We start from the raw sequence: 18,664 nt of genomic DNA, 5'->3' as shown, positions 1-18,664 counted from the left end.
TAGTGTTTGAGAAGAGCCTTTTCAGAAATTGGACAGGGGCAATGTGTTAATTTGCAGTGATAAGTTGAATTATGATGAATCAACTTCAGCTATTTTCAATAGTGTTTTTTTTTTAACCTCGAGATTCAGATTCCAAGGAAGAGCGCCCCCAAGTTGTCCTAGCTTGGCCATTATTCCGTCCCTTGTTGGGGCAGAGCAGCACGTTTTATTGACAGCCATTTAGACCATCGTATGGTAAAATGGTCGTTTCCCCAAAGCAAATTGGGTTGCTGTTTTTAGAGGACAGGAGAATGGATACCAAGAAGCAGAAACAGCCAGTGGCCACTCAGAAGATCTTGATTACTACTAAATTTCCTAGTAGGCAAAATTGAGGGGAGAGGGTGTGGAACCAATCATATTTCTGCAAGATAACTGTCACTTTGTTCAAAGGTAACCCATATTGCTGCACTGAAGTGACAACTTATATACCAATAAGAGATTCTTAAAAGATTAGATACTTTTATGACTTTTACTTTGGAGGCTGCCAACCATTAAACAATAATGAGTAGCCTTATTGTGTATTCCTTGTGAGTCTGATATATTTGAGAATATGGTGGGCAAAATATCTGCTCTGGTGGTGATAAACCAAGAGAAGGATTTTGTGTTGGTATTTTCTGTATGGTCTATAGTTGTCATATATATTCTGTATGACCTAAAATCACTAAATTGGGTGTTATAAATCTTGTCTTACTTCCCTCAAGTAGATTCCTGAATCCTTTTGGCTCTTGACTTCCATTAGCTAATATAGTAGCTGTTTTCTCTATGGGTTAAAGTGTCAATACCCTTGAAACACTTAAACTTTGATATGAAGTGTTAGAGAATGGAATAGAGGCTCTTATATTTCCACAGGAATGTAATCAGAACACGTTATTCCACTAGTCTTAAATGTAAGATTGAAATGGATTTGCAGAATTTCATAATTTTTAGAAAGTTCCTATGAAAGCCAATTTTGCAGAAATTTGTCGAACTCATATTGTGTATCGTGGATGAACAGAATCATTCCTTCCAAGATAATGCATTAAGAAGAGTTCAAAGACATACTAAATACAGAAGTGGAACTTTCTTTGTAACAATATGTTGGACTTAAGTATGTGTCATAAAGTGACTTTTCACTATTAGCATTTAGTTTGTGCTCACAGCATCTTAAGAAAGCATGACGATAATGACATGGTAATTTTAGAAGATGAAAGCCTTTAAACTGCATTAATTGACTGAGTTCTTGAGCTTGAATATAAATTAGAAATATGACTGTACATGTGCTAGGAGAGAAGTTATATATGCAGAATGTGTCAATTTTGTGTTCATTTCAGTACCGTATCTATTGCTCTGATGCACTTAGGAACTTTACTGCTCTCTCTCTTTTTAGTTTCATGCTTTTCTCTGATTATAGCATAGCAGACTTGTTAAATAGCAATTTCCTAAGGCCACAGGAGAACAATTTTTATGAAAGCTTAGAATTAGAGCATTCATTTTCCTTTAGTCCTGTTCAGATGTACATTGCTTCCTCCCAAAAAATATTCTAGGAGAATTTTCTGTAGTTTTTTGCTGATAGTTAAGATTCATTTTCTGTCTCTTTTCATTTAGTTTTGATCCCAATCCTTTGCAAAGACATACATTCTGGACAATTATTATAGGAGGGACCTTCACATGGACCAGCATCTATGGTGTCAACCAATCCCAAGTGCAGAGATATATTTCCTGTAAAAGCAGATTCCAGGCAAAAATGTAAGCCAAACTATGGTATGGAAATCATTAATAACCATCAGTTGTCTTTATTGAAACTTGTTAATTAGTCAAGCTTTGCTCAGGTTTAAACCTTTTGTATCATGAAATTCCAAGAAATAAATGATATACTTAGTTATAAAAGGATTAAATAAAACAAAGTAGTACCGCATATTTTAAATCAGATATTTGAAATATTTATATGACTTATTAAGTAAAATAAATCTTATTAAATAAATAGGCATTTATTGTGTATCTATTTGTATAAGGAGTTATGGAGGATAAACATTAGAATTATATGGCTCTTATAATGAAGGAACTTAACATCTAGTTAGGAAAATGTATATATACAAGTATGCAAAAAGTGAAATAACACTAGAAAGGTACGACAGTTCCTTGGAACAATGTAATAATAGAAGAAATGGTCGAGGGCATCATATTGCCAGCTGTGCTAGTATATTTTATTTTCAGACAAAGTCATGGGTTTATAACTCTGCTGTAATACGTGCTATTTGAGTGGGCAAGTTACTTAGTCTCCCTGAGTCTCAGTTTCTAAACTTATAAAACGAGCATAAGAAATATTATACATCTCATGAGAGGTAATGTAAAATAATGTGCCTGGCACACACTTGGTAGGGGTCCAGTAAATGTGACCACAAATCATGGGACGTGAAGGCAGAGAATGGGTGAGAGATTCCTGTCAACCAAGCAGATCCTGAGTAATGACCATATGTGGGCAGGTGGAGAATAGTGGGAGAGCATTCCAGATAGACATTTATTTGGACACAGCCCAGAGGTCAGAAGGATTATATGGTCAGGGACTTCTCAAGCCCATTTTGGCTTGAGCAAAGAGTATGAATGGTGGCTGGTTCTTTCTCAGGAGGCCTCAGTGTGGTGACCACCACTCCCCGTGCTGCTAAATTAAGCTGACTAGGCCCACATGCATTTAGGAACTTAAAAATCGTAAATAGATTAAGAGTAACAGGGTGGTTGGAGTAGGACAAGGAATGGCAATTCTATTTCTATTCAAAGAAGAACATGAAAATATTGTAATGTCACGTCATAACTCAATATATTGAGAGTAAATTGGTTTAGACATTATCTATCTTTGGAAAATTCCATAGTAAAAGACCTACACAAGTATCAGCACAGTAAATGGATATAGAATCCTCCAGAAGTGAGTTTAGGAGCTCTGGTATTTTAAGAAACTTTGAAGGAATGTGATTTATACATCCAGTAATCCACTGGACTTTAAATCTATACTAGATCTGATGCTTCTCCAAAATTAATTGTGCATATGCTCCTCTGTTTCTTTGGGAGCATGAAACTCAAAAGGTCCAATTTTATAACTAAGAAACCAGCATTAGAGCTTTAGAGCTTTCTTAATAAGAAGCAATTTCTTTCGGAATGGCCTTCAGCAGAAGCCCTGAGCCCTGAGAGAAACCATTTTCTCCTACTTTTTAACACTGGCTCTATGGAAAGAATGAATCCCAGTCAAAAAGATAAGACCTACTGACATTGACTGGGGACAGTATCAGATGTTGTTGATAAGTGATCTATTTGAATGGCATTAAAGTCAAATAAAACTATATAGTAAAGTATTAAACTCATATATGAACAAGGGTGTTTGAGCAGGAAAGTGTCTGGGTATATTTTCTGGTGATTTGGAGATGAACTATAGTTACTTATGCTATTTTTAGTCAGTAGCAAAACATACAGTAAATTTAGTCAATCAAGGGAAAAGGCTAGCAATCTGTTGTTTGGTACCTGTTGAAGGTGAGTTCTCCTGGAACAGACTCTGAGACGGAGTTTTGCATGCCAAAGTCTGTGAGGAAATCACCACCTGTAGAAGAAAGAAAAGAGAGGGAAGCAGAATTGGCCAGAGAGAGAAGCTGGATTGTAATGCATTTTAGCCAAAGCCTTAGGGGAAGCCCTAATGCTGAGCTGACTCCAGATTTATCCCAGGTTAGCATAAGGAGACTGGTCCTTTAAAATTCTGAATGCAGTAGTCATTGGTGCCCCATGGAAGGAGACATGACATTGGGGATTACACCTCTCTTCAGCCTAGGGCAGCTTGTTACAGTATCCACTATAGCACTACAGGGGGGAAAAATGTAGACACCTTAGTGAGAACAAAGATTATTATTCAACTGATTATTAAGACATAGAACTCAATGCCATTAGCACTCATAATGTCAATAATTACCGTTTAACAAATGTTATTACACACCAAGCACTGTGCTATATGATACATACTATTTCATTTAATCTTACAACTCTGTGAGGTAGGCATCGTTATCTATAGGTGTAAATGAAGAAGCTGAAGATCAGAGAAGATAAATCACTTGCCCAGGGTCGCATGTGGTAGATGGAATGAAGATTTATGTCCATGTCTGACTCCAGTGCTGTTATACAAACCTTTACAATCTCCTGGAGCACACACCATGTATTATGATGCTGAACATTGTTTGGGAAGATAACCTGTTCAAGAAATGCAGGTTTACCTCTTATACTTACTAGGTGATACTAGAAACCACATTTAAACAAGTCTAATGAGTTGCTGTGTAGATGCTAACAATGTTTAGCAGTGTATGACTGCATTACTTTTAAAAGGAAAATGAGTAATAGTTACTGCTCTGTTGACCATTAAAAATCTTTATTTCATGACAAGAAGCCCTGAAGTACTATAACTAGATACCATTATAAAGCTGGTAATGCCCATGGGACTCTGACCAGGAGGATACATTTATTCAATAGAGAAGCCCCCATCTATTCCAAGTATTTCCAAATAAATTGTTGATTGACAGCGTAAGTAGAAGGTTAGGCTAGAATAAAATAGATAGCATTTTTATAACCAAAAAATGATGTGCATTTATTGAGTAATCATGAAGGTCTCTTCTGTTTATGTAACAATTTTCTGATCTTTGGGATGGAAATTACAATTGTCATTTGCTGGTTTGTTTTCACTTCCTTAGGTCTCTCTACATCAATCTTCTGGGACTCTGGGCAATCCTTGTCTGCTCAGTGTTGTGTGGGCTTGCCCTATATTCCAGGTACCGTGACTGTGATCCTTGGACAGCCAAGAAAGTATCTGCACCAGACCAGGTTCAGTACCATGCCTTTCTTACATGCATTAATGTTATCCAGAAAGCTGATTAGTTGGGAGGAAAGAGTGTTCATGTTTTTGTAGAGAAACAGCAAATGTGAACAATATAATCATCTTAAATTTCTAGAAAGCATTTGGCAAAAATTTATTTTAGTAGATACAGCAAAAATGAAGAATGCTGTATCCGAGATTAAAATATTGAAATACTTGGACAATTTCAAGCCAAGTATTAAATAGAACTAGGTCAAGGCTGCGAGTGGAAATGTAAACACGGAGGGGGAAAAAATCTATACACAAACCACGATAGTGTAAAACATTTTGTGGGTATTCTTAGATAACTTTTTTTAAATCAACAGTTTGCCTTCCAGTTTTTAAATGATAGAGAAACAGATCTAATGAGTGAACATTTATTGAGGACCAACTATGCGATGAGATTCTGTGCCCAGAACTTTGCGTGCTTTATCTCTTTTAATTCTCGTAACCCAATAATTCTAATTTTAGAAGTGAGGAAATGAGTGACTTGCAGAGAGTTTATATGACTTGTTCAAGGTCACATAGCTGATAAATATAAACTATAAGTATAGCTGTAAGCACTCATCATACTATTATCAGTGCTTTATATAAACTTCAACTTTGAATCCTTATAGCTACACACTGAGTTAGGTGCTATGACTATCTCTCTTTCAAAGATGAGAAAACTGAGGCAAAGATAAGTTATGTAATAGCTAGTAAACCTGGAACCAGAATTAAAGTGCAGGCAGGCTGCCACCAGAGTCCTAACTTTGAACCTCTATGCCATATACCACCTTTCAGAAAGTGTAGCTAGAATTCAAACCCAGGACTGCTAGACTCTGAAGCTTGAGTTCTTGCCAAAATTGTGTTCTAAGACTTGCTTGTGGAATGAGTGCCCAGGGGACTCGTTAGATTGAAAATAGACTGAATTTTATGTTGACATAACTGCATCACATACTCCAAGAAAAAAATGCAACTTTGTGGGATTAGAAAATGAGAGCTTCCTTGAGCTATGCTTCTCAACCCTCTAGTCACATGTGTCCTCCTATTAATAAGTAGATCTTTCCTATTTGCTCAGAGAATCTAAGAATCATGTTTACTCTGAAGATGGACACATTCTTCCCTTATATTCTCTCTAGTGAAGCATACTTTGTGACTTTTGTCAATCCTTTTTGTTTGTAGATAATAGGGATGTTAAAAATGTTTCTCATATATCTTCCCCTATCCCTGGTCAACAACAACAAAAAATGTCTTCAGCTTCCTGCCCTTGAGACTCCTTGTCACAGAATGCATTCAAGGGTGTCTTGCATGCACGCACCTTTAGAGAGCCTGTGCTACACTTTTTAAAAAGAAAGAGGCTTCCTTCTCATTGGACGAGTCCAGTATGGTATTGATTATTGAGGAGTTAATTCAATTAGCATCTCCCTAGGTATACAATGCACGTAAGGCACAGTCCGTAGAAAGTCAGGTCAATATCTTAACCTAAGGAGAGCTAAGATATATTTCTGCAATGCATTCTCTATAGCTCACCCTGAGGAAGCAAGATTAGTGTCTAGATATAGTTTTACTATTTTTCTCTCATTCTTACCTTTCTGGTTCTACCTATACCTAAGGGGGGCACTTAGAATATGAAATATAACACCAAAGACTTTTGAGAAAGTTGATATTAGGGTAGAGGATTTTAGATCTTGTTACCATAGAAACAATGGAAACTTAACTTTTGCTTATGTATGGAATACTGCTTGAAGTTACGCTTTCAAGACTATCTTGGGATAACTGGGTCTTAATTTCATATAGAGATAAGTGCCGTGCTCTCTTTCTGAGAATAAAAAATGAGTAAGCTTTGGATAAAGTGGAGACATTCTTAAAACAACTTAGCACAGACCCTGGCAACCGTGGGGGATGTTCTTCCTCATCCCATAACAAACTATTGTCAAGTGAAATCGGAAGAGGCTGATACGATAGGATATGACATCCACTCTGTACTATTGGAGAAGGACTCAAGAATGTTTCAGTGCAAATGAGGTGACATTTTTCTAGAAAATTATCCTCTTAGGACCCCTCTGATTTAAAAATCAGTTTTGCCAAAAGACTGTCATGTGACATAGTACTGAAGTAATACACCTTCCCATTATTATTTAATATTTATTTTTTAAAAAGTAACTTATCAAAAAGTAAGTGGATATCAGGAGATTTTTGAAAAGAAGCAAGTTTCTGGAACTTCCCATGATTACGCTCCACTTGTCACTATGTCTCATACTATATGCAGCTATAATTACACTTTCAGTCCTGGGTAGTGATTAAAGCTCACAAAGATAACTTTGAGTCAACTGTAAAGTTAAGTGAATGCTTAAGCATAGAGGTGTATAAAATATTTCCTTTAAATTGATTTATTATTCCAAAGAATGAGAACAGCTACCTTTTATCAAGCATTTACTGTATTCCATGTACTATACTAAGAGCTTGACATAGATGATGTAATTTAAGTCGTATAGCAAGTCTTTGAGGTTAGTATTATTACCCCTACTTTACAGATGAGGAAACCGAGTCTTAGAGAAGTAACAAAAACCACCTCTGTCTGAATCCAGACCCTGTATCCTTAACTACTCTGCTATTATTTTAAGTGTTAACAATAAATGAGTTTAATTTTTCATATTTGGAAATTTCAATTATATGGAATAGGTTCCTTTAGTTTTTGAAGAATACAAGATAAATGAGACATTAATTAATTTCATTTGATAGAAAATAGCACTCAGAAGTAAATTTTGAAATTTTTCAGCTCATGCCTTATTTGGTACTGGACATTCTGCAAGATCTTCCAGGACTTCCTGGACTTTTTGTGGCCTGTGCTTACAGTGGAACATTAAGGTATGAATTATGACTCTAGCAATACATGGTTTCCCTGTTGGGATCTTTCTTTTGTTATTGGATATTTTGGGGGATAAAGCTGAATTCTGGACATGAGCACAAATGGCCAAAAATGGGTAATCTTACTCCATGTATCCTCTCTGTTGGTCTCACTCTTATCCATGTGGACTCTCAGTCTATTATCCTGAGTCTCCACTTTTAACTTGGTCTCTACTGTAATACATCATCACATACTCTGTAGGGTCACTATAGTAATGATCAGCTGATGGCAGTTTTCATTGATTACCAAGAAGGGGTGCCTACAGTCTTGGTTTAAAATGTATGTATTGCTAAAACATGGTCAAAGGGAAAATTAGAATTAAAGTCTCCTATTATCATGCTGAATAATATACACTGTCCAAAAAGCTTGTTCTGTGTTTCAACTTATTCATTGCACTTTCTTCCAGTGTTTGTGCCAGGGATGAATTCTTATTATTAACATGCACAGCATTGTTAGTGAGGATCCAGGAAATTAATATTGTTGATATTTATGGCATACGTTTGTGAGTATTTATGACAGTCCTTTCTATGCACAAAGAAAAATACGTTTTAAAGTCATTATATAGTAGTACTATGTAGTCTGTGTAGATTCTTTCCATAGACGCTGAGAATTTATTGCAAAGTGGAAGCAACATAAAATTGTCCTTTCTCACTGTTAAGCCTATGGATGTTGCCTGAATCATTCTTGGATGATAACAGTTTCCAGAAGGAGGATGTTGTGATCATTAAAAATATAGTAGAAATCTGGTTATATTTCAGAAATGACAGTTTGCCCCCTTTCTTATTCCTACTTAAAGTGTTGTCAAAGTTAAAATATTGTAAATCAAAAGACTGATTTTTTCTTACAGCACAGTGTCCTCCAGTATTAATGCATTAGCTGCAGTAACTGTGGAAGATCTAATTAAACCTCACTTCAGATCGCTCTCAGAAAGGTCTCTCTCTTGGATTTCCCAAGGAATGAGTGAGTTTCCATTTTCACGATTCCATTTTACCTTCAGGAGATGATTTTTAGAAACACCAGAAATCTTTTCCATGGAAGAGACAGAGGAAGAACTTTGGAGTGTAAATGTATATGTACATATGCATGCCTATGACTAAATGTAGTCATGCCATATTTGCAATCAAGATTTGAGAGACATTGCAAGCGATTAATTGTCAGGGGACCATGAAGAACAATATCCAGGGATCCTTATTTTTTTTTAAGTTTTAACTTAAATTCCAGTTAATTAACGTACAGTGTAATATAAGTTTCAGTGATTCACCACTTCCATGCAACACCTGGTGCTCATAATGACAAGTGCATTCCTTAATCCCCATCGCCCATTTCATGCATCCCTCTACTCACCCCCCTTCTGGTAACCCTCAGCTTGTTCTTTATAGTAACAAGTCTGTTTCTTGGTTTGCCTCTCTCTTTTTACCCCCTCTATGTTTGTTTGTTTTGTTTGTTAAATTCCACATACGAGTGAAATCATATAGTGTTTGTCTTTCTCTGACTGACTTATTTCACTGTAGCTCCATCTATGTTGTTACAAATGGCAAAATTTCATTCCTTATGGCTAATATTCCACTGTGTATATATATATATATATATACCACATCTTCTTTATCCATTCATCAGCTGATGAACACTTAAGCTGTTTCCATAATTTAGCTATTATAGACAATGCTGCTATAAACATTGGGGTACATGTATCCCTTCAAATCAGCATTTTTTTTATTCTTTGGGTAAATACCAGGTAGTGCAATTGCTGGATCATAGGGCAGTTCTATTTTTAACCTTTTGAGGAATCTACATATTGTTTCCACAGTGGTTGTACCAGTTTACATTCCCACCACCAGTGTAGGAGGGTTCTCCTTTTTCCATATCCTTGCCAACCCCTGTTGTTTCTAGTGTTGTTGATTTTAACCATTCTGACAGGTGTGAGGTGATATCTCATTGTGGTTTTGATTTGTTTACCTGATGATGAGAGATGTTGAGCGTCTTTTCAGGGGTCCTATTTGTCTGTCCTTCTTTTCTCACTTCTTCCTATCCCAAATCTGTGTTAAAATTCTTAGCCACAAAAAAAAAAATTCAACCCCTTTCCTTTTCAAGCTTTAGCCAGCGGTTTTAAGAAATACCCTTAGTTTGGAGCCAAGAGCCACACTTCTTCTTTATTGCTTAAGAGGGCACTGTCTGCTTAAAGTACAGAACACTGGGTGTTATATGCAACTGATAAATTATTGAACACTACATCTGAAACTAATGATGTACTATATGCTGGCTAGTTGAATTTAAATAAAAAAAGAAAACCTAAGCCAAAAAAAAATAGAGTACATAGTCCGTGTGTATGAATTGAAGATAAAGAAACAGTGTTATGATTTTTGATCCATATTGATTGTCTACAATCAATAGACTGCCCTGGAGATAGTCAATTAAATTGTACAAGAAATGTTCAGCTTCTATCGATAGATTGTAGAACCTTATTAGGGGTTAAATATCAGTTGAATGGAAAGGTTTAAAGACCCCAGTTCCCAGATGTCCCAAATGTACCAATCTGACTCAAAGAAATCTGGTTACTATACTTCATTCTTTCTGTTTGACGTTTTGGTTATATGTGTTTGGAATGAATGACTAGCAAACTTGTTTTTTAAATTTACTAGCCTCAAGCAAACCCAATAACCCAATAACCCAATACAGCTTGAATTTTTTTGTATGAAAAATGTTAGAAAAAAATATTCATCTTGCAGGTACTATGAGGTTTAGAGATAATGCATATAAAATAAGCAGCACTATCTGGTGCTCAAGGAAGGGTGTTGATGATAATTAATAACAAATCAACTCTGCTGGTGTAGATGAGGTTTTCACTTACTTTGAATTATATAATGACTTACATGAAGCCATTATCTTGAGGTATGTACAGTGAGGACATTATAGAGAAGAACATGGCAAATAATTTGTGTGTATTTCCATTAACTTTGAATACCAAAACCTCACTGTGGTGACCATTCATGAGCTATCAGAGAATAATCATGCTAAATATGTTGGAAATACTATTTACATTAGGATTTGGAGGCTTAAAAAAATCATTGCAACCTGAGCTCTATGTAAAAACTTAATGTAAATTTTCCATTCAGGTGCAATAAGTTTATTTACCCAATATACTTAACAAAGGTGTGAGTGCTAGTGTAAATTAGAGGTAAGGAATGCACTAATTTTATGATGAGTGAAGTTACCATTCCTCTTTTTGTGTTTGATTTTTATGTGTGGGAAATTATATTGACTGATTTCAGGTGATTTGTGCTAAATGGAAATCTTCAAAAATAAAAATCAGGGAACATGTGTATAAATTTTCCTATAATTTAAAAAGTAAAACATGTATTTGGAGAAAATCTAGAAAGTACTAAAAGCCAAAAGAAAAAAAAAAAGTCCTATAATTTATACTCTGACCAGCTGTGGTGGCTTGAGAATATCTATAAAGTTTGGGAAAACAATTTGGTAGAATGGGTAATGTCATATTTGATACTGTCTTTCTTTGCTAGTTTAACAGGAAAGGCTTGAGGATGCTGATGGAGATTACAAGAGGGCTAAAAGTCCTAAACCTACCCTTGGTGGGGATTGTCATTTCCCAGGAGAAGTGAACACTTCAAATCAGACGACTCTAATTTCTGATGTTTGTTACTCCCCTCCCCCATCATGTCATAGGGAGCAGAGCTGGATTGTGTCCCATTTCTGACAAACTGAAAACAGAAACCTGAGCCTTCCTTTATAAAACAAATGTTTATGGAAGATTAGATAAATAACACAACAGTTCTTAGCTTTAAAGTCCCTATGGTTAATGCTAGGGATTTTTTTCTTATATAACCTAATGTTGTCACTAATCCCAGGACACAATATCAGAGTTTTCTTTCCCCTTTGCACACTGCTGATCCTGTAGGGAAACACCCCTTCCCTTTTTTTGGCTGGCGCTGATGTATGTGGCCATTTTTCACCACAATCATATTAATTACTTTGAATCAAAGGCAGGGTAGTTTATTCTACTGAGAATTCTAATCCTCTGGGTCTGAATTTTACACTGGCTTTTACGTCATCCCTCTAGGTGTGCTGTTTGGAGCTCTGTGCATTGGAATGGCTGCACTGGCATCACTAATGGGAGCTTTGCTGCAGGTAAGAGCTGATTCTGCAAGGTTTGAATCATAAACACTGAATTCTTCCTTTTTTAAAATGTTGATGTGACCATCCTTCCAGACTTCTCTATTCATCTATTCATAGCCATATCAAGGAACAGAGTTGACTAAATTCTTTAAAAAAATTTTTTTTAAAGATTTTTATTTATTTATTTGACAGCCAGCGAGAGAGGGAACACAAGCAGGGGGAGTGGGAGAGGAAGAAGCAGGCTCCCAGCGGGGGAGCCCGATGTAGGGCTCGATCCCAGGACTCTGGGATCACGCCTTGAGCTGAAGGCAGACGCTTAATGACTGAGCCACCCAGGCACCCCTAAAAATTTTTTAAATTAAGCTTTGTATTTTGATAAAATTGTAGATTTATATGCAATTTTAAGAAATAATACAGAAAGATCCCATACACTCTTTATCTAGTTTTCCTCAATGGTGTGAGACTTAGATTGATGTTCTTTTCCCCCTGCTTTCTCCATAGATGTACAATTTTAAAGGCTGTCTTTCTTCCACTGAATTGCACCTATATCAAAAATGAGTTAGGCAGGGTTCCTGAGTGGCTCAGTGAGTTGGGCATGTGACTCTTGGTTTCAGATCAGGTCATGATCTTGGGGTCATAGGGCTGAGCCCCTTGCCAGGCTCTGCACTTAACATAGAGTCCTTTTGCCCCTCTCCCTCTCCTCCTTCCTCCACTTGCACGCACGTGCTCTCTCTCTCAAATAAAATCTTTCCAAAAAATAAATTAGGCATGTTTGTGTGGGCTTATTTCTGGTTTCTCTTTTCTGTTGTTAATCTATGTGTCTGTCCCTGTGCCAGTAGTATACAGTCTTGATTTTTGTAGCTTTATAATAAGTCTAGAATCAGGTAAACTAATTCCTTACACTTTATTCTTATTTTTCAAAATGGTTACAGCTATTCTAGTTCTTTTGCCTTTCTATATGAAGTTTAGAATAATCTTCTGTATATCTAAAAAATGTTGCTTAGATTTTGATAGAATTGCACTAAACCTATATATCAATTTGGGGAGAATTGACATCTTTACTATGTTGAATCTTTGAATCCGTGAATATAGTATATCTCTTCATTTATTTAGATCTCTGATTTTTCTCATCACCATTTTGTAATTTTCAGTATACAAGCTCTGTATATATTTAGTGAGATTTACACCTTACAATTAAAAAATTGTTTTAAGTTTTTTTTTTAAAAAAGACGTTTATTTGAGAGAGAGAGTGAGCATGAGTGGGGGGAGAAGCAAGGGAGAGAATCTCAAGCAGATTCCCCACTGAGCGCAGAGCCCAAAGTGGGATTTAATGCCACGACCCATCAGATAATGACTTGAGCCAAAATCATGAGTGGGATACTTAAACAACTGAGTCACCCAGGTGCCCATAATTTTTTTAAAGTGTTAATTTTAATTCCTGTTAGTTAACATACAATGGTGTATTAGTTTCAAGTATATAATATAGTGATAATGATTCAACAATGACGTACATTACCTGGTGCTCATTATTACACGTGCACTCCTTAATCTACATCATCTACTTAATCCATCCCCCCATCCAGCTCTCCACTAGTAACCTTTGTTCTCTATAGTTAAGAGTGGTTCCTCTCTCTCTCTCTCTTTTTTCTTTACTCCTTTGTTTTCTTAAATTCCACATGAGTAAAATCATGATATTTATCTTTCTCTCATTGGCTTATTTCACAAAGCATTATATTCTCTAGCTCTATCCACATCATTATAAATGGCAAGATTTCATTCTTTATTATGGCTGGCTAATATTCATATATAAAATCTCCAGTCAATGGACTCTTGGGCTGCTTCCATATCTTGGCTATTGTAAATAATGCTGCTATAAACATAGGGGTGAATGTATCCCTTTGAATTAGTGTTTTTGTGTTCTTTGGGTAAATACCCAATAGTGCAATTACTGGGTCATAGGATAGTTCTATTTTTAACTTTTTGAGGAATCTCCAAACAGTTTCTAAGTATGTATACCATCAAGGGTGGAATGCACCAGTTTGCATTCCCACCAGTTGTGCACAATGGTCCTTTTTCTTCACATCCTCACTAACACCTATTGTTTCTTGTGTTGTTGATTTTAGCCATTCTGATTGTTGTGAGGTGTTATATCATTGTAGTTCTGGTATGCATTTCCCTGTTGATAAGTGATGATGAGGATCTTTTCATGTGTCTGTTGCCTGATGTCTTCTTTGGAGAAGTGTCTGTTCATGTCTTCTGCCCATTTTTTTATTAGTTTTTTTTTTCAGTGTTGACTTTTATAAGTTCTTTAAATATTTTAGATACTAACCCTTTATCAGATCTGTGATTTGCAAAAATCTTCTCCTGTTGAGTAGGTTGCCTTTTAGTTTTGTGGATTACTTTCTTCACTGTGCAGAAGCTTTTTATTTTGATGAAGTCCCAATAGTTTATTTTTGCTTTTGTTTCCCTTGCCTCGGGGGACCTATCTAGAAAAAAGTTGCTACAGCCCATGTCAGAGAACTTACTGCCTGTGCTTTCTTCTAGGATTTTTATGGTTTAAGGTCTCACATTTAGGACTTTAATCCATTTTGAGTTTATTTTTGTGTATGGTGTAAGAAAGTTGTCAGATTCATTCTTCTGCAGGTTGCTGTCCAGTTTTCCCCACACCATTTGTTAAAAAGACTGTTTTTTTTCTATTAGATAGTCTTTCCTGCTTTGTCAAAGATTAATTGGTTATATAATTGTGGGTTTATTTCTGCATTTTCCATTGTGTTTCATTGATCTATGTGTCTATTTTTGTGTCAGTACCATATGTTTTGATTACTACTGCTTTGTAATACAACTTGAAGTCTGGAATTGTGATGCCTCCAGCTTTGCTTTTCTTTTTCAAGCTTGCTGTGGCTGTTTGGGGTCTTTTGTGGTTCCATATAAATTTTAGGATTGTTTTTTCTAGTTCTGTTAAAAATGTTGTTGGTATTTTGATAGGGATTGCATTAAATGTGTAGATTGAGTAGTATAGACATTTTAATAATATTTGTTCTTCTAATCCATGAGCATGGGATATCGTTCCATTTCTTTGTGTCATCTTCAATTTCTTTCATCAGTTTTTTATAGTTTTCAGAACACAGGTCTTTCACCTTCTTGGTTAAATTTATTCCTTGCTATTTCATTATTTTGATGCAATTGTAAATGGGATTATTTTCTTAATTTCTCTTTCTGCTCCTTCATTATTAGTGTATAGAAATGCAGTTGATTCTGTAGATTGGTTTTGTATCCTGTGACTTTACTGAATTTGTTTCAGTTCTAGCATTTTTTTTTTTTTGGTAGAGTCTTTCAGGTTTTCTATATATAGTGTCAGGGCATCTGCAAATAATGAAAGTTTTACTTCTTTCTTACTGATTTGGGTGCCTTTTATTTCTTTATATTGTCTGGTTGCTGTGGCTAGGACTTCCATAACTATATTGTATAAAAGTAGTGAGAGTGGGGGCACCTGGATGGCTTGGTCAGTTGAACATCTGACTCTTGATTTCAGCTCAGGTCATTATCTCAGGGTTGTGGGATCAAGCCCCATGTTGGGCTCCATGCTCAACACAGAGTCTGCTTGGGATTTTCTGTCTCCCTCTCCCTCTACCTCTGCACTCTCTCTTTCTTTCTCTAAAATAAATAAATGAAATATTAAAAAAAAAAGTGGTGAGACATCCTTGTCTTGTTCCTGACCTTAAGGGAAAAGCTGAACTTTTCCCCATGAAGTATGATGTTAGCTGTGGGTTGTTTAGTTTTTTTGTTTTGTTTTGTTTTTGGATATAGCCTTTATTTTGTTGAGGTATGTTCCCACTAAACCTACCTCATTCAGGGTTTTGTTTTTTATCATGAATGGATGTTGTACTTTGTGAAATGCTTTTTCTGCATCTATTGAAATGATCATATAGTTCTTATTCTTTCTCTTATTGATGTGATGTGTTACATTGATTGATTTGTGAATATTGAACCACCCTTGCAACCCAATAATAAATCCCACTTGATTGTGGTAAATGATTTTTTTATGTATTGTTGGATTCGGTTTGTTAGTATTTTTTCTTGAATGTTTTTACATCTACGTTCATCAAAGATATTGGCCTGTACTCTTTTTTTGTGGTGTCTTTATCTGGTTTTGGTATCAGGGTAATGCTGTCCTCATAGAGTGAATTTGGAAGTTTTCCTCCCTTTTCTGTTTTCTGGAATAGTTTGAGAAGAGTACATATTAATTCTTCTTTAAATGTTTGGTAAAATTCACCTGTGAAGACATCTGATCCTGGACTTCTGTTTATTGGGAGTTTTTTGATTACTGATTCAATTTCTTTGTTGGTAATTGGTCTGTTCAAATTTTCTATTTCTTCCTCTTTCAGTTTTCATCAATTATATGTTTCTAGGAATTTATTTCTTCTAGGTTGTCCAATTTGTTGTTTTTCATAATATTCTTTTATAATTATTTGTATTTCTGTGGTGTTGGTGGTTATTTCTCCTCTCTCATTTGTAATTTTATTGATTTGAATCCTTTCTCTTTTTTCTTGATAAATCTGGCTAGAGGCTTATCAATTTTATTAATTTTTGCAAAGAACCAGCTCCTGATTTTATTGATCTGTTCTATTTTTTTAGTTTCTGTATTATTTCTTCCTTCTCTGATCCATATTATTTCTTTCCTTCTGCTGGTTTTAGGCTTTGTTATTCATTTTTCTAGCTCCTTTAGGTGTAAGGTTAAGTTGTTTATTTGAGATTTTCCTTGCTTCTTGAGGTAGGCCTGTATTGCTATAAACTTCCTTCTTAGAACCACTTTTTCTGCATCCCAAAGGTTTTGAACCATTGTGTTTTCATTTTCATTTGTTTCCATGTAGTTTTTAATTTCTTCTTTTGCTTCTTAGTTGACCCATTCATTGTTTAGTAGCATGTTATTTAACCTCCATGTATTTGTGGTCTTTCAGATTTTTTTCTTGGGTTGACTTCTGGTTTCATAGCATTGTGGTCAGAAAAGAAGCATGGTATAACTTAGATCTTTTTTAATTTGTTGAGGTTTGTTTTGTGGCTTAATATGTGACCTATTCTGGAGAATGTTCCATGTGCACTTGAAAAGAATGTGTATCCTGCTGTTGGTTGACCGAATATTTTGGATATATCTATTAAATCCATCTGGTAGTGTGTCATTCAAAGCCATTGTTTATTGTTGATTTTCTGTTTAGATCACTTATGTAAATGGGGTGTTAACATCCCCTAATATTAGTGTATTACTATCAATTAGTGCCTTTATGTTTGTTATTAACTATTTTATGTATTCGGGTACTTCCATGTTAGATACATAAATATTTACAATCATTATATCTTCTGTTGGATTATCCCCTTTATTATTATATAGTGTCCTTCTTTGTCTCTTGTTAGAATCTTCTTTTATTTTTATTTTTAAAGATTTAATTTATTCATTTGAGGCTGGGAGGGGCAGAAGGAGAGGGAGAGAATCTCAAGCAGACTCTGGGTAAGCATGGAGCCTGATGTGGGGCTCAGTCTCACAAACCTGAGATCATGACCTGAGCTGGAATCAAGAAGCAGAAGCTTAACCTACAGAGCCACGCAGGTGCCCTAGAATCTTTTTTAAAAGTCTAGTTTGTCTGATATAAGTATTGCCTCTCCAGCTTTCTTTGGAAGTGCATTTGCATGATAACTTTTTCTCCACCCTCTCACTTTCAATTTGTAGGTGTTGTTTAGCTCTAAAACAAGTCTCTTATACGAAGCATATAGATGGGTCTTGTTTTTTTATCCATTATGTCTCCCTGTATTTTGATTGGAACATTTTGTCCATTTACATTCACAGTAATTATTTTTTTAATATTTTATTTATTTATTTGAGAGAGAGAGAACACAAGCGGGGAGGAGGGGCAGAAGGCAAGGGAGAAGCAGACCCCCCAACTGAGCAGGGAGCCTGAAGCAGGGCTTAATTCCAGGACCCTGGTATTATGACCTGAGCCAAAAGCAGATGCTTAACTGATTGAGCCATCCAGGCACCCCTCATAGTACTTATTGATAGATATGTACTTATTGCCATTTTATTACTTGTTTTGTGGTTGTTTCTGAAAACATTCTCTGATCCTTTCTTGTCTTTCTTTCATGGTTTGCTGGTTTTCTTTAGTGATAAATTTGGATTGCTTTCTCCTTATTCTTTGCATATTTATTAGTGGTTTTTGATTTGTAGTTGCCATTAGGTTTGTATATAACATCTTCTGCATATAGCAGTCTATATTAAGTTGATAATTGTTTAAGTTTGAACCTATTCTTTACTCCTCTCCTCCCCAAATTTTAGGTATATGTTGTCATATTTTACATCCTTGATTTTGTGAGTTCCTTCACTGATATTTCATAGAAATATTCATTTTTACTGTTTTTGTGTTTCCTACCTTCATACTGTTACTTTTAGTCTTTCCTTTCTACTCATAGAGTCCCCTTTAGTATTTCCTGCAGCGCTGGTTTAGTGGTCATGAACTCCTTTAGTTTTTGTCTGAGAAACTCTTTATCTCTCCTTCTATTCTGAATGGTAGCCTTGCTGGATAGAATATTCTTGATTTCAAATTTTTCCCATTGAGCATTTTGAATATATATCATGCCAGTCCTTTCTGACGTGGAAAGTTTCTGCTGAACAATCTGTTGATAGCCTGATGGGATTTCCCTTGTATGTAACTGTTGTCTTTTGTCTTGCTGATTTTAAGAATTTTTTCTTTATATTT

At 35.6% G+C, this 18,664-nt stretch overlaps 1 protein-coding gene across 1 annotated transcript in view; it reads left to right on the top strand.

Moving 5' to 3' along the window:
• The window catches only part of SLC5A8 (solute carrier family 5 member 8), a 65,145-nt gene that overhangs the window by 15,011 nt on the left and 31,470 nt on the right, over window positions 1–18,664 (top strand). The window contains exons 6-10 of the mRNA XM_034643673.1: window positions 1,624–1,764; window positions 4,737–4,866; window positions 7,659–7,747; window positions 8,635–8,747; window positions 11,863–11,930. Coding sequence (XP_034499564.1) covers window positions 1,624–1,764; window positions 4,737–4,866; window positions 7,659–7,747; window positions 8,635–8,747; window positions 11,863–11,930 — 541 coding nt within the window. The remainder of the gene's footprint in view (window positions 1–1,623; window positions 1,765–4,736; window positions 4,867–7,658; window positions 7,748–8,634; window positions 8,748–11,862; window positions 11,931–18,664) is intronic.

This window comes from Ailuropoda melanoleuca, chromosome 15 (genome assembly GCF_002007445.2).
Source record: "Ailuropoda melanoleuca isolate Jingjing chromosome 15, ASM200744v2, whole genome shotgun sequence".
Lineage (NCBI taxonomy): Eukaryota > Metazoa > Chordata > Mammalia > Carnivora > Ursidae > Ailuropoda > Ailuropoda melanoleuca.
Note: the sequence above shows the minus strand (reverse complement) of the source record. Positions and strands in the feature narration are given on the sequence as shown.